Here is a 15,583-nt window from a genome sequence, read left to right as displayed (position 1 = left end):
GACAAATTCAGAGGGTTTAAGAAACAGAAGGGATCAAGGTATTCCACAATTCATCTGGGGGCAGCTCTAAATCAACACCTTCTTGAGAACAGGCCAAAGGACATCCAAGGACAGAGTTTGATGACCCCACAGAGGACTCTTCCTCACCACGCTCCATGTGGCGCTTCAGCATCCTCTGCATGGTCAACAGATGGGGACAGAAATGGCCAGCTTTGTCAGCTTCCCCCTTAAAGGACACTTGCAGCCATGCTGTACCTGGCCATGGTGGTTGCATTGGGCTGTTGTGTGGGAAAGATGTAGCCTCCTCGAAGGTGAAGTCCGATTTTGTCCCCAGGAAGTTCCATCTCGATGCTTTGCTTCCTCCATCTCACCCGTTCTCCCTGACACAGGCAGATAAATCAAACACTCTGGCCTGACAGCACGTGTATCCTCCACTGACCTCCCTCCACAGCTCTCTCCCTCTCCCACTTAGCTGAATTATTGTCTGGTCAGATAATCAAACAGAAGGACAAAAACTAGGAACAGCACGTCTGTCATCAGTTGGGTGTCTGTGAGAACACTGATGCCATGCTGAGGCTATTTGATACACACGAGTATTACGCAAACTGACCGCTCCAAACAAGTAATCTGATTCCTGACTGAGCTCAAATTGTCCATCAGTCCCCCCAATATTTGCCCATCTGATACTATGTAAGTCTTTATCTTATTGCTGAATAAAGTATATGAATGTATGTATAATATTTTCTTTAGATTCATCATGACTGATGTTAAGTGACTTAGGCTCACTCTATCCAGGCTCTACTATGAAATTACAGAGAACACTACAGAAACACTCCTCAGTGTATGGATGGATGTGTCTTGTCTATGCAGCTGCAGCTGCAGTCTTGAGGAGTTTAAGAAAAGTCAAAGCTACTTACTGTCTCATAGTCGTACCAGACAGCATCAGGCAAATATGCTGTCACTTTCTCTGCACCCTGAAATTAAAGCAAAGTATTGTCTTTGAGGGCAATAAAATGGGTTTCTTAGCATTCCCTGAGCAGCTTCTTAACCATATCCGGAGAGGGCAGAAATGGCCCTTCTTTTCTCTGCTTTCAGATCATGCCTTTCTTTTGCCTTTCCTCTAATAGAAGCCATTACTTGGCAACCCAGAGAAAAATGCCAAATGGGAACACATTAGGAATAACAAAAGTAATAATAATAGCAGTAGTAGTAGTAGTAACAGTAATAACAATAATAATGGAGCACGTACTGTGGCAAAACTTCCAGCTTTGCGTGGTAGATACCATTATTACCCCACGTACGCGGATAAGAAACCAGCACAACAACCTGCTCCAGATCATGCAGGGACTAAGTGCAGAGACAACAAGCACGCCTGAGCAGTCTGACTTTGGAGCAGTGCAGGCCACTCCTCCACTCTGCCTGTACATCACAGAGCAAGCCATGATCTGCCATGAGAATCTGACAACACATAGGACCATTCCCAAATGTAGAGCTGCCAGTAGATGCTTCTACACTGGTTAGGAACTTGGTCAAGAAAAGAGACTTCTAGAGAGGAAAATGTGTAACTGTCAGACGTCCAACTTCCCAGAATCCCAGCACACTCTCAAGGCTGACTCAGACACAGATGTTGGAAATGGGTTTGGAATACAGAGGAGAGAGGAGTTTGGAGGGCAGCGGGAAAGGAAGCAGAGAGTGTCAGCATGTCTGTGCGGGAGCACTTGCCTCATCCAGTACTGGAGTGATGAGGAGACCTGGCCCCCACAAAAACTGTCGGTGCACATCCCAAGTGCTGCTGTCCCCATAGAACCTGGAGGCCAGAGAGATGGATCACTGAGATTTGGGCCAGTGCTTCCTGGCAGCTCTCCCCCTGCCCTGTCCAAAGCATGCAGGTTGCCTGCCTGGGCAAACCCCCCAGATTATCCTGTGACACCTACTCCTCCCCACCCTCTGATCGATCCACTCTCCCAACCCACGTGCCCTCCTATTCTCCCTTCGGGTTAGACAGGAGCTCCCATTTCAGTGTCCATCCTAGGCAGGCCCCAGGCTCTCATTCTATTTGTCATATCCCCTTTTAAAAATATAAGTAAAATAGTCAATGTATTTCAGAACTTCAGCTGACTGTGAAAAAAGGACCTGGATCTGATCACAAAAAATACCAGATAATTTAAAACTTTACTCTTTTCTCTTTTAGGATATCTCCCTCTTAACAGGAAATTCCAGGTATTGGCAAAGACTTTACAAAAAAATAAATATATAACAGTAAAGATATGTACCTGAGGGCCTCATGTGTCATACACATTAGGGAGTAAACTGTATTTTGACANGAGCGGCCAGTCTGTATGTGGGATCCGAACCCTTGGCGGGAGCGCCGCCACACTTCCCAAGTGGCACACTATCGCAGTGCGCCACCGGGCCGGCCCCTATCATTAGTTTATTTTGAGAAAAAAAACAGAACATCCTTATTATCTGCTGTATATCTTAGAATAGGAAATGCAAAACACCACTCAAAGAGATGGTGAAATAGATGGGGAAAAGAGAGCAATTTTGTTTGGAATGTCTGCTCATGTTGCCAATCCTCTAGTCTACCTCCCAATTTCCTGCCCCTCGTGGGTGCCTTGCTGGCCTCCCCTTCCCACCCAACGCTTTCACAGCTCAGCCTTCCACTCTGCAAGTCTGGTTCTGTTATCAACAAAATATTGATGCATTGAGTAGCTGTCATTGCTAGACAGTCAAGGAGATACAAAGATGAATAAATCACAACTCCTGAGCTTGATGACCTTAAATGTTACACAAAAAAGATTAGACACACTCACCAAATAATCAAGACAGAAAGTAAATAGGAACATAAAAGTTAAGGTACTATACACGTCCAGAATGGCACCTCCGGAAATATGGCAGACTAAATATTCTGGAGGATCCCCCTGCTAATTTGAGCCTAGGCAAATTACAACACATCTTCCCATTAAAACATTGTTGGGCTTTCGAGAAAATAAGGGATATATCCAAGAGACCAAAATGCAGTAAAACAGATGGGTATGTTTGGGGAATAGCAAGATTCTTGGCATGGCTGGTCTGTATGTATATTAAGGTGTGGCAGGAAATACAGTGGCAGCTTCTTAACCATATCCAGAAAGGGCAGAAATGGCCCTTCTTTTCTCTGCTTTCAGATAATGCCTTTCTTTTGCCTTTCCTCTAATAGAAGCCATTACTTGGCAACCCAGAGAAAAATGCCAAATGGGAACACATTAGGAATAACAACAGTAATAATAATAGCAGTAGTAGTAGTAGTAACAGTAATAACAATAATAATGGAGCACGTACTGTGGCAAAACTTCCAGCTTTGCGTGGTAGATACCATTATTACCCCACGTACGCGGATAAGAAACCAGCACAACAACCTGCTCCAGATCATGCAGGGACTAAGTGCAGAGACAACAAGCACGCCTGAGCAGTCTGACTTTGGAGCAGTGCAGGCCACTCCTCCACTCTGCCTGTACATCACAGAGCAAGCCATGATCTGCCATGAGAATCTGACAACACATAGGACCATTCCCAAATGTAGAGCTGCCAGTAGATGCTTCTACACTGGTTAGGAACTTGGTCAAGAAAAGAGACTTCTAGAGAGGAAAATGTGTAACTGTCAGACGTCCAACTTCCCAGAATCCCAGCACACTCTCAAGGCTGACTCAGACACAGATGTTGGAAATGGGTTTGGAATACAGAGGAGAGAGGAGTTTGGAGGGCAGCGGGAAAGGAAGCAGAGAGTGTCAGCATGTCTGTGCGGGAGCACTTGCCTCATCCAGTACTGGAGTGATGAGGAGACCTGGCCCCCACAAAAACTGTCGGTGCACATCCCAAGTGCTGCTGTCCCCATAGAACCTGGAGGCCAGAGAGATGGATCACTGAGATTTGGGCCAGTGCTTCCTGGCAGCTCTCCCCCTGCCCTGTCCAAAGCATGCAGGTTGCCTGCCTGGGCAAACCCCCCAGATTATCCTGTGACACCTACTCCTCCCCACCCTCTGATCGATCCACTCTCCCAACCCACGTGCCCTCCTATTCTCCCTTCGGGTTAGACAGGAGCTCCCATTTCAGTGTCCATCCTAGGCAGGCCCCAGGCTCTCATTCTATTTGTCATATCCCCTTTTAAAAATATAAGTAAAATAGTCAATGTATTTCAGAACTTCATCTTCCCGGCAGCTCTCCCCCTGCCCTGTCCAAAGCATGCAAGTTGCCTGCCTGGGCAACCCCCCCAGATTATCCTGTGACACCTACTCCTCCCCACCCTCTGATCGATCCACTCTCCCAACCCACGTGCCCTCCTATTCTCCCTTCGGGTTAGACAGGAGCTCCCATTTCAGTGTCCATCCTAGGCAGGCCCCAGGCTCTCATTCTATTTGTCATATCCCCTTTTAAAAATATAAGTAAAATAGTCAATGTATTTCAGAACTTCAGCTGACTGTGAAAAAAGGACCTGGATCTGATCACAAAAAATACCAGATAATTTAAAACTTTACTCTTTTCTCTTTTAGGATATCTCCCTCTTAACAGGAAATTCCAGGTATTGGCAAAGACTTTACAAAAAAATAAATATATAACAGTAAAGATATGTACCTGAGGGCCTCATGTGTCATACACATTAGGGAGTAAACTGTATTTTGACAGGGAAGGTGCTTAAGTAACATGTTGAGAGTTAAATTAGAGACACTTACAGCTGACAAATAAGAATTCTGGAATTCCAGAAATCCTTTATAATATTCTTATTTGCATGCAAGTTACAGGTTCATTTCTAGAGCTTGAAGATAGTCCTGGCATCGTTATGCATTACAGAAGAGGCCACCATCAAGCTATCAAATCCTTTAAATTAAGACTAAATTGAAATCTTTAACATTTAAGACTAAGTCTTAATTTAAAGACTAAGATTAATAAAGACTCTTTACTAAGACTGATAAAGACTAAAGCTACCAAATCCTTTAAATTAAGACTAAATCTTTAAATTAGGACTGAATTTCATCCTTTACTATGGATGAAAAGGCTTAAGGTATTTGTCTAAGACAGAGAGTTAGTGGCAAAACAGAGAAAAGATCCCAAGTTCCATGACTTTTACTCTTTATCTCCCCCCAGCTTAAGGTATTTGTCTAAGACAGAGAGTTAGTTAGTGGCAAAACAGAGAAAAGATCCCAAGTTCCATGACTTTTACTCTTTATCTCCCCCCAAAAGGAAACATGCTATAATGCTTACATAAATCCCTAGAATAATATCTAGGCAGTTACAAATACCAGCTGGATATTCCAGTTAAATATATATGTGAATAACTGCCTGAATTGTTTCAATTTTTACTCTGATATTTGATGATATAGTCAATGTCACTCCATTTGCATTAACAGAATTCCTTTGGGTTAGGTGAACTTACTCATGAAGAAGGGGCCTGGCCACTGTGTCCCCGCGGCTGTGAGCGCGGTAGAAGAGGGTGTAGAGATAGGGCAGTAGAGTGTAGCGAATGTTTAGGTAATGCCTGGAGGAATTTAACAGCAGGGAGTCAGCTCCAAAGGCGGCAGGATCCTGGTCCTGGAAGGAATAATAATTGTTTGCAATTGTGGTTTAGCTATGGGATAGCAGAAGCCCCTGCAGAATTCTAGGCCTCATACATCACAACCAGGAATTATCTTCCTGAAAGGCCTGGAGCCTAGATTGCAAACTTTGCCTCTGAGCAGTACAGCTGGGAAAGGGAGACCACCTCACCAAGTAAGCGGTCATTCTCTGCCTTGCAATTTATCCTGCCTCATTTCACTCTTCAGGATTGCTCTCTTGGGAGACTTCCATTTAAATAATTTTAATGTATTTCTTCATTAGCTTGTTATTACAAAATGAGCAGTATACATTAAGTGTACAGAAGTTTCATAAGAAAAACCTGGACAGATTCACCATTTCTTTGACTGTAGCAGTAAGTGGCAGAGGCTATGGCACTAGGGCACTTTAATGGTACAGCTCAGGTCCTGGCTAATTGCAAATGGTGGTGCAAATGAGCATAAGGGAAGCAGCAGGTAAGAGGTTGGCTCAGCAGATTTTTTGGCAGGGATACAGGTAGATCAAGTCCTAATGTATGCCATATTTATTTTGACTATATGTCCTGGGAGCCTTACCTTGTAGCCTTGGCCATTGTGATTCCTGGAAAATGGATAAAATGCTCCTAGCTGCATCCACCGCCTGCAGAGCTCTTCAGAGGTGTCCAGTAAAAAGCCACATATATCAGGACCCACCTGGAAGGACACACAGACAGGGTGTGTAACTCTCACTTCCACCACCCTCCCTTGCTTTCCACCAGGGACCCCCCCCCTCAAATGAACTTTGCTAAACGTCTTACTGAGAAGGCTAACAGAGTGTGGTCAGAATTGGGTTATATCCTCTGTTCACTTTTTACTGCGGGATGACTTTGAGTAAGTTACTTAACCCTTCTGTGCCTCAGTTTCCTCACTTTTAAAAGTGGGTACTAATTAGCTACACAAGGTTTTAGTAAATGAGTAATGTGATAATGTAAGTAAAACACTTGGTATATGATAGCTTTTTGATGAAAAGTAACTTGTAACACTGCTGATGTTATTATTTTGACCACACCGCTATCAGTTATTCTTCTAAAGCCTAACTCTGATCATGTCAGTCACCTCTTCAAAAATTCCCAAGATCTCTTTGCTGTCCATCCTATCATCTGTTCAAAACCCAGCTTTTTCTCCTCATTTCTCACTCCAGTCCTACACACCGATACTTACTGACTCATCAGACACGCTCATGCATTTTTTGCTCATGTTTACTTCTCAATCATAAAATGGGCTTCTCCCCTTGTTAGTCTGATGAAATATACATACTTTCCAAGGTTAGACTCAATTGCCATTTTGTCCATGAAGTTTCTCTTGACTTCCTCCCCTGATTCTTTTTGTCCCTCATAATCTTAACAGTTAATAAATCCCTTTCTTAGGATCTCCCATAACATTTAACTCATATGTCCCTATTGGCCCATTTACCCTAGCTTGTTGTAATTATTTGTTTATGTATATGTCTCCTCTTACTAGATTGTAAACTCTTTGGGGAAAAAGAAGGTGTTTTTGTTACTATATTTATGCTTTTCTCCACCCTCACCATGCATACTTAGCTCAGTACCTCGAACACAATAGGAGCTCAATGCATGACTATGTTGAATTAACTAAAAGATGCCAAAGCTTCCAGGGTGCTGGCAATGTTACATTTCTTTATCTGGGTGCTAGATACACAGATGTGCTCAGTTCATGAAATTCATCAGCTGTACACTTAAGGATATGTGCACTTTTCTGTGTGTATGTTATACTTTAATAGAAAGAAATGTTCCAGGGAATATCAAGGTTGCACTTTGTACCTTCATAAGGCAGTACAGGAAGGAACATCATGGTATCAGAGACATACTGTTGTTGGTAAAGTAGATGCTCTCAAGACATTAAATCCCTGGGCAATGGCAAGCAGGAAAAGGGAGCTGTATGGCTTGAAAACTTTCTAGAATGAGCCTTTCTGGGGATTGAGGTTCATAAGAGAGCTTGGAATGAGGACTCACCATTGGAATACCAAAAAGATTGAACTCAAGTATGCCGGGGATGGACCACTGAAGGTCATCCCAGGTGGCAGCATTGTCTCCTAACCAATGGGCTGCAAACTTGCCAGATCCCGCAAAGGTAGAACGGGTTAAAATGAAGCTTCTCTTATTAGGAAACACAGTCTTGACAGCACTAGAAAGAGAGAAATTTAGGGAGTCAATGTGTGATTTTAGCTTGTCTCAGCCAGGGGATACAGCAACAACATTCTCCTCTTTTAATTCTCTCCAGTAGGGTTAGAGTTGCTGTCGGGAACACTCTGCACCATTAAGTATGTTCATGTTTTGTTTTGTTTTAAGGTGTTTTATGCACATCATTAACCCCATTATTTCTAAAAATTTCAAAAGCAGGCTTGAAAAGGTTAGTAACTAGAGGTATACAATTGTTATAGAACAAAGGTGAATCTTAATTTTACATAGATGCATTTGCGTTGGTCTGCCATGTCATGAGTCTTCACACATACACAAAAATGGACATATGAACAGCCTTTTGAAACAAACCCTTTTTAAGCAGAAATATTTTGATAATAATTTTGTAATAAGAAAAGACATTTTAAAATTATATATGCATGTGTGTACTTTCATAATTAAATATAAGAATGTATCATCTACAGTTTTAAATTAGAAGTCTATATTTGTACATATATTTTACAACTTTTGCTGTACAACTTTTTCAACAACTTTCAAAATGGCTAAAATCACATCCATTACTTTGTTAATGAAGAAATGCAGTTTTGGTGTGGTTTCCTGCTGTCACTGTTACAGTAAGTAAGATAAAATATCAATACCTTTTCCTCACGGTAGAATTTGAGTCCACACACAAAGGTGAACAAAGCACAATAGAAGGATGCTGAGCCAATATGTAAAATCCCACAGCACATGGACATCTACAAGTTACTTACCCCTCTGTACGCATCTACACAGTGTGTCAGAAGATAAAATACAGGGGCTTTAGACTGGACATCTACAAGTTACTTACCCCTCTGTACGCATCTACACAGTGTGTCAGAAGATAAAATACAGGGGCTTTAGACTCATGGAGAAAAGGGCTTAAATTTTGCTTTTGGAATTTATTAGCTGTTTGACCTTAGACAAGTTTCTTAACTTTCTTACAACTTTTCATTCATTCATTTGCTCATTCATTCATTTATTTTATACATTTCACAAATATAGATTGAATCCTTCTTCCCTATGTGATAGGCAGTTTCTTCAGTCATTTAGTAATGACACCCACATTTATCTCATAGAGCTTTTAAAAATAACATATATGAGTGGCCCAGCATGCAGCAGACCAATAATTTGGTTGTGTATAAATCCATAGCAATAGTGGTCTTACTCTGCCGTGGCAATGGCCATGGAGTAGCCATACAAATTGTGGACATCATATTGTCTTCCCCAGTGCTGCACCGCATCCATGCAGAGGGTCTTGTGGAACAGGTACCCATCCAGGATGCCTGAGACAGAAGGGGATCAGTCAGTGAGAGCCTAAGATGTACATTTACCTGAAATGGTGGCTCCCCGGGGAAGGTACTTATTATGGCCATCTGTACACGATCATACTGTTCCTCACTATCATAAGGTCATACGTTTGGGGTACTTTCTGTACTGACCCACATACATCCTCCCACTTGGGCTCTCATGTGACTAGAAGCAGGCATTTGGAAGCAAGAGGATCCAGTTAGACTTGAGGGTCAACCTACATTCTTCAAACTGAGATATACAAATGGCTAACAGACACATGAAAAAATGCTCAACATCATTCAGCATTCAGGAAATGCAAATCAAAACCACTTTGAGATACCATCTCACCCTAGTTAGGATGGCTAATATCCAAAAGTCTGAGAATGATAAGTGCTGGCGAGGTTGCAGAGAAAAAGGAACCCTCTTACGCTGTTGGTGGGACTGCAAAATGGTGCAGCCTTTATGGAAAGTGGTATGGAAGTTCCTCAAACAATTACACCTAGATCTACCATATGACCCAGCTATTCCACTGCTGGGAATATACCCAGAGGAATGGAAATCATCAAGTGGAAGAGATAACTGCACTCCCATGTTTATTGCAGCACTATTTATGATAGCCAAGAGTTGGAACCAGCCCAAATGTCCATCATCAGATGAGTGGATAAGGAAAATGTGGTATATCTACACAATGGAATACTACTCTGCTATAAAAAAGAATGAAATACTACCATTCACAACAACATGGATGGACTTAGAGAAAATTATATTAAGTGAAACAAGTTTGGCACAGAAAGAGAAATACCACATGTTCTCACTTATTTGTGGGAGCTAAAAATAAATAAATATGCAAACAAATAAAGGGTGAGGGGGGGAAGAAGACACAACAATCACAACAGTTCCTTGAACTTGTTAAGACAGGTGAACAGATATGATGTAGTCGAGGGGAGAGGGAGGGGGGAAAGAGGAACGGGTAAAGGGACAGAAAAAATCAACTACAATGAATATTGAGAAGTTAAAATAAATAAATAAATAAATAGAAAAACAAACAAACAAACAAAACTAAGATAAGTTAAGTGATCCAAGATTACAAATATTGTACAAAAGTTAAATTAATTTGACTCCTCTCCCTCGACCATATAATGGAAAGAATAATGTCCAATCTCTCTTTCATTTATGTATTCTTTTCTGCTTCCATTGCCCATTGTGGTTCAGATCCAAATTACCTCTGGATCTTAACTATTGCAATAGCATCTTAATGACTTATTTGCTTCTGATCTATCTTCTGATTCTACTGAATATCTGATCCACATCAGATTAGTATTTCCAAAACCATTTGACTATCTTACTTTGCTCTAACTAAAATGTAAATAGCTTCTATCACCAAAAGAATGAAGTGTGAATTGTTTAGCCTCCCATCCAAGCCCCTTGACATTCCATTCTGACTTATCTGTCCCAATTTTCTATTTTCGCATCAGACTGAAGCCTTCAGGACATATCATAATCCTAGTATCCTTGTTCCTTTCTCAATGAAGACACAACTTGTTTTTGAGCCTCTAGCTATCTTCAATCAACTGCTGTACTTCGAGGTCACGCCCTGAGAGATAGTGTTGTTCAAAGTCCAATCAAAGCTCAGGAGCACCACATTCACTGACTGACTTTGACCCCCCAGGCCAGGGGCTGGTTTCCTTTCATCCTGTGATTCATGTCTGTTCTTCACACTGCTGATATTACCAGGCTTAACCCTCACCTGAAGACCAAGCCTGAGTATCTGGTCTCTCTCTGGTAAGCCCTGGCCTGTGGGGGTGCATGCTCAAGAGTGACAAACTAATCTCTAGCTAATAGATCTGCCACATAACCAGCGCCACTCTAGACAAGCCCAAGTACAAAATGGCACCACCCACCTCCTCCTCTCCCCCCCACCTTTATGAGAAGCCTCCTGACTTAAACAGAAACCCCTTTTGCTTCCACAAGGACGCAGTTCTTTACCTCGATGCACATTAGTATAATGACCCTCCTTGATGGTATCACCCAGCTCTTGGTGCCAACATACCAATATAAGCTCTACCACCCCCATACCTGGTGCTGTCCCCATTTTCAGGGCAGCCCTGGGCTGCCTGCTACTTTGAGTACAGCCCAGCAGATTTCTTTCTTTAATAAAGCTTGAATGGTACCCAGCATCTCGGCTCACTTTCTCTCACTAGCCTCTGGCTTCTGCACCATATCCTCTCTGGACCTTCCCTTAGAAATAACTTGGACTGTAGGTAAAAGGACTAGGTTGCTCCTTTTGATTTTATGCCTCTTTTAGAAAAGCGTAGGGTGTTTTAATTTTCTTTCCTAGCTTCTTTTACATATTACTCACATTTTCCTTTCCCTGTGCACATTTACGTACAAACTCCCTTGCCAGGTTGTTCAAATCTATCCTCATAAATTTAAGATATCAAGTATGCATTGCTGACCACCACGACTTACTGGGAGTAAATGGGGGATAATTTAGGCTGCTTGTGGAACATCCTGAAACTGAACCATCAACAAAATTGGCCACTTCATTCATATCCTACAAGACAAAGAACAAAACTGGTAAGAAAAAGTAACATGTTTCCTTACAATGATGTCTTTTTCTTTTTTGAGATATCAGAGAAAATATTCCAGATAATTCTTTTTTAAAGGGGGTATTTATGTATATAGAATCAAACAGATGTTTCTGTCTTCTCTACACATTGAAGGCTTCATAGAGAATGTTCTTAAAATCCTTTCAAAATGACATATGTCTATAATCACTGAAAATGAAAAATTTCCAAGCATATTAGGTGAAAAAATATTTCAATTTATATGACTTATATATATCAATTTATACATGCTCTATATATCCAAATATGGGTATGAATATATATACGCATACAAATACACATACATACACAAACATGTACATATGGAGGGAGAGAGTATGTGCCAACAGCTGTGAAAATGAGAGGTCTGGAAAGATGCATACCAAAATATTGATGGCACATGTCTTTGGTTACTATCATTTTAGAGGATTTTTGCTTTCATCTTTTTAGTTATCTGTAATAATTGAATTTTCTGTAGTTCTCTTATAAATAAAAAAGGTTCAACTCTAGAGCTCCCTAAATTTTGCTGAACACCAGCTACGTTGCATTTGTTTTCATTTGACATTACACGAAACATTTCTCTTTACAGCAGCCACAGTTCTTTCATGCACCTAAGTACTTTACCTCTGATCAATTTGTCCAATGTGCCCAAATGAAAAAGTCTTGAGCTAGCAAATGAACAACCTGTGCACTTTGTGACAGACAATGTAAGGAGTATATGACCTATAGTGACTTCAGCTCATTTATTTGTAAAAGGAAAGAAAGCTGGGCTTAGGAAAAAATGACTGAGTTTCTTTCCAGTACTAACATTCTGATTTTTTATTTTAAGCTACATTTTTGTTAAGATTATTTGGGTAGCAAGATAGGAAATATTGGAAATTATTGTCAGACTTGCTTTACCCTCCTCCTCATCTCCCTACGCTCTATGACTCAGAGATACAGATACAGATATACACAATCTGAACATTTGTCACCTAATAATCTAAGTGTTAAGAACTCACAATCCAAATCCCATCAAACTCCACTTGACTGTGGAAAAGCTCAAATTGCTCTGTCCACCAAACAGCACAGTTAGGGTTGGTGTAATCAGGAAACACAGTTTTTCCAGGCCAGACCTGAAGGAGAAAAATGAAAACATTGATAAGAGTAAGTTAAATAAATATGAAATAAAATAAGTGCTTTGCAAAGGAATTTGTAGGATAGTCATGGCAACAGAGATACCCAGGCACAGGTCCTTTTCAGTTAGGAAAGTGAAGCACTCAGAATACTTAGAATAAATGCCACAGAGAATCAAATAGTCACTTGAGGAGAAGATCTATTTTAAAAAATGGTTAAGTTCTTAATGAATTAATCCACGGATAAAGGCTGATGGAGTTTGGATGTGTTGTCCCCTCCAAAATTCATGTGGAAATTTGATCCCCAATTTGGCAGTGTTGGAAACTGATTGAGTCATGGGGGCAGATCCCTCATGAATGGATTAATGCTCTCCCTGGAGGAGGAGGTGTCGTGAGTGAGTTATGGCTCTATTAGTTCCCACGAGAGCTCGTTGCTTAAAAAGACCCTGGGACCTTCTCTCTCTCTCTTGCTTCCTCCCTCACCATGTGATCTGCTTGTACCTGCTGGCCACCTGCCGCTTTTCCACCATGAGTAGAAGCAGCCTGAGGCCCGTGCCAGATGCAGCTGTCCCAGAATTGTAAGCCAAATAAACCTCTTTCTTTTATAAATTACCCAGTCTCAGGTATTTCTGTTATAGCAACATAAAATAAAAGACTAAAACAAGGCATTGTCTAACTTGCTAATCTTCAACTCTGGATCACCCTTCCTTATCACGATCTCTACTCCCAGTTCTAGGAATACTGAATGAAGAGAGAGTACCGGGTAGATTTCAACTGGCTCATTATAAGCTGTTGATTCCGACATCATTCACTTTTCCCTGTTCCTTTCCTATCCAATTTTCCAACAGACACTATATTCTGAAATGGTCAACAGAGATATTAGACGTGAACCAGCAGATAACACCATCATGGAAAATGAGAACAAATAAAGGTTGGAGAAAGAAGGGTTCAAGCTTGTCAAATACTGCAGAGAAATCAAGTAGGAAGTGTCATGAAACAGTTCCATTGGATTTTCCAGCTAGGAGGTAACTGGTGCCATTTGCCAGAGCAGTGCCAGAGAAAAGACGGGGGAAGAAAGTAGATGTCAGTCTGCTGAAGCACTAATGAGTGGGGGTGAGGAAGTGGACGCTCAGCATGTGAGCTGTCCTTTAAAAAGACTTTGCTGTGACAGGGATGTAAGAGCTAGGATGGTGGTGGGCATTTGGGCATGACAGGGCAAGGGAAAGCTAATTCCCAGTATATATAAGGCATCTGAAAATGTACAAGAAAGCAATCTCACACACACACACACACACACACACACTCTGCTGTAGCCCCTCCCCCCGCCCCTAGCTTCCCCATCAAGTTACCTCCCCAATGATTGGAGTCACTCCATCTGAATCATTCACCCATATCTTCATATCTGAACCCCTGTCATAGGGGCCATAGGGATTGCTTAGGGAAGAGTTGTTGGAGATGGCTGGGTCCTAATGGGGGAAAAGCACAATGAAGAAACTAGCTTTAAGCCGCAGGCACTAAAAGGAGACTGGGAATTGGAGGACTACGGGGTGTAATGATAAGGAAGAGCAAATACCTGGTTTGGGGGAAAAAGAGGGCAGCACATACCACAATGATGACTAATTTCTGTCCGTTACTGTGTAAGTCGTTAACAAACTCAGGGAAGTCTTTAAAATTCACTGGATCATAAGTGAAGTCCTTTCTCTCATCCATATAATCTATATCAGCATGCTGTACATCCTGAAAGGATACACGAAATCCACAGTTTAACACCTAGGAATTTCTATGTTGAAATGAATCAGTCAAATCAAGATAAACGACAACTCTGTGCTGGGCTCTCTACACAGAGTTCTCTAACATCTAATTGCTTCTTTCCAAAGTAATTTCAAGAACAAATGACCCATTGTTTTCCTAAGGCCTGGCCCCACCTCTGCAATCAAGTTAACTGCATCATTTTATCCCTGGCCCTCTGGCATTAAAAGCCAATCAAACAAACCACAACAATTATGACAAGTCACTAAGACTATCAAAGACACATTTATTGTCTATACTGTGCCCTGTCCACAGATAAACGGGGGAAGAGACTGTCTCCCCCACTTCTCCCTCATTTTACTACCCCACATTTTGTCTTGCTACTTCTCTCCTACTTCAAGTCTGGTGTTTATTCTTTCCTAATTTTACCCATAGAGAAATAGTGGAGCCCAGGATGAAATTTACTCTTGCTCTATGACCTATGTGTCTGCCTCCAGGGGAATGGGGTGGGGAGACTGAGGATCTGTATCACTCGTTACCTGACACTAAACCTAAGAATCAAGCTTATACCAGAATCTTAGACTAGTTTCTAAAAATATGATATCACTTTTATGTTCAGTCCCTGCCACGACACTTTTGAGTAAAACAATCCAACCAAGAACATGTGTAAGGTGAGAAAACCTACACTGAGAAGTATTAAAATGCTACAATCCAAACTTCAGGCAGAAATACCTTGAGAATTCAAATAAAACCACATTATATAAAATGTAGTCAATACAGGAAGCACAAGAAAACTTTACAATGACATGTGTGATAACAAAAATACAGACAAAAACAGATTGCCTCCTAACCCACGATTGTAGCTTCTAAGTACTATTTCCCACTAAAAAGAACTAGGGTTCCTTGAAAAAATGGTTGGTCCAACAAAAAATCTAGTATTCTGTATTAACTAACCACCCTCTCCTCATTCCCCTACCCGCTTCCCCCACCAGTCTCTAGTAACCACTATTCTATCTATAATTCTATAAGACCAACTTTTT

General features: G+C 41.4%; 1 protein-coding gene across 1 annotated transcript in view; it reads right to left on the bottom strand.

Moving 5' to 3' along the window:
• The window catches only part of MGAM (maltase-glucoamylase (alpha-glucosidase)), a 73,474-nt gene that overhangs the window by 37,858 nt on the left and 20,033 nt on the right, over positions 1 to 15,583 (bottom strand). The window contains exons 10-20 of the mRNA XM_008582964.1: positions 14,400 to 14,531; positions 14,144 to 14,260; positions 12,681 to 12,794; positions 11,543 to 11,627; positions 8,949 to 9,066; positions 7,577 to 7,748; positions 6,141 to 6,257; positions 5,411 to 5,565; positions 3,795 to 3,879; positions 918 to 974; positions 256 to 380 (exon numbers count right to left, since the gene is read on the bottom strand). Coding sequence (XP_008581186.1) covers positions 256 to 380; positions 918 to 974; positions 3,795 to 3,879; positions 5,411 to 5,565; positions 6,141 to 6,257; positions 7,577 to 7,748; positions 8,949 to 9,066; positions 11,543 to 11,627; positions 12,681 to 12,794; positions 14,144 to 14,260; positions 14,400 to 14,531 — 1,277 coding nt within the window. The remainder of the gene's footprint in view (positions 1 to 255; positions 381 to 917; positions 975 to 3,794; positions 3,880 to 5,410; positions 5,566 to 6,140; positions 6,258 to 7,576; positions 7,749 to 8,948; positions 9,067 to 11,542; positions 11,628 to 12,680; positions 12,795 to 14,143; positions 14,261 to 14,399; positions 14,532 to 15,583) is intronic.

This window comes from Galeopterus variegatus, unplaced genomic scaffold (assembly GCF_000696425.1).
Source record: "Galeopterus variegatus unplaced genomic scaffold, G_variegatus-3.0.2 Scaffold2774, whole genome shotgun sequence".
Taxonomy (NCBI): domain Eukaryota; kingdom Metazoa; phylum Chordata; class Mammalia; order Dermoptera; family Cynocephalidae; genus Galeopterus; species Galeopterus variegatus.
This window is presented reverse-complemented; position numbering and strand designations above follow the sequence as displayed.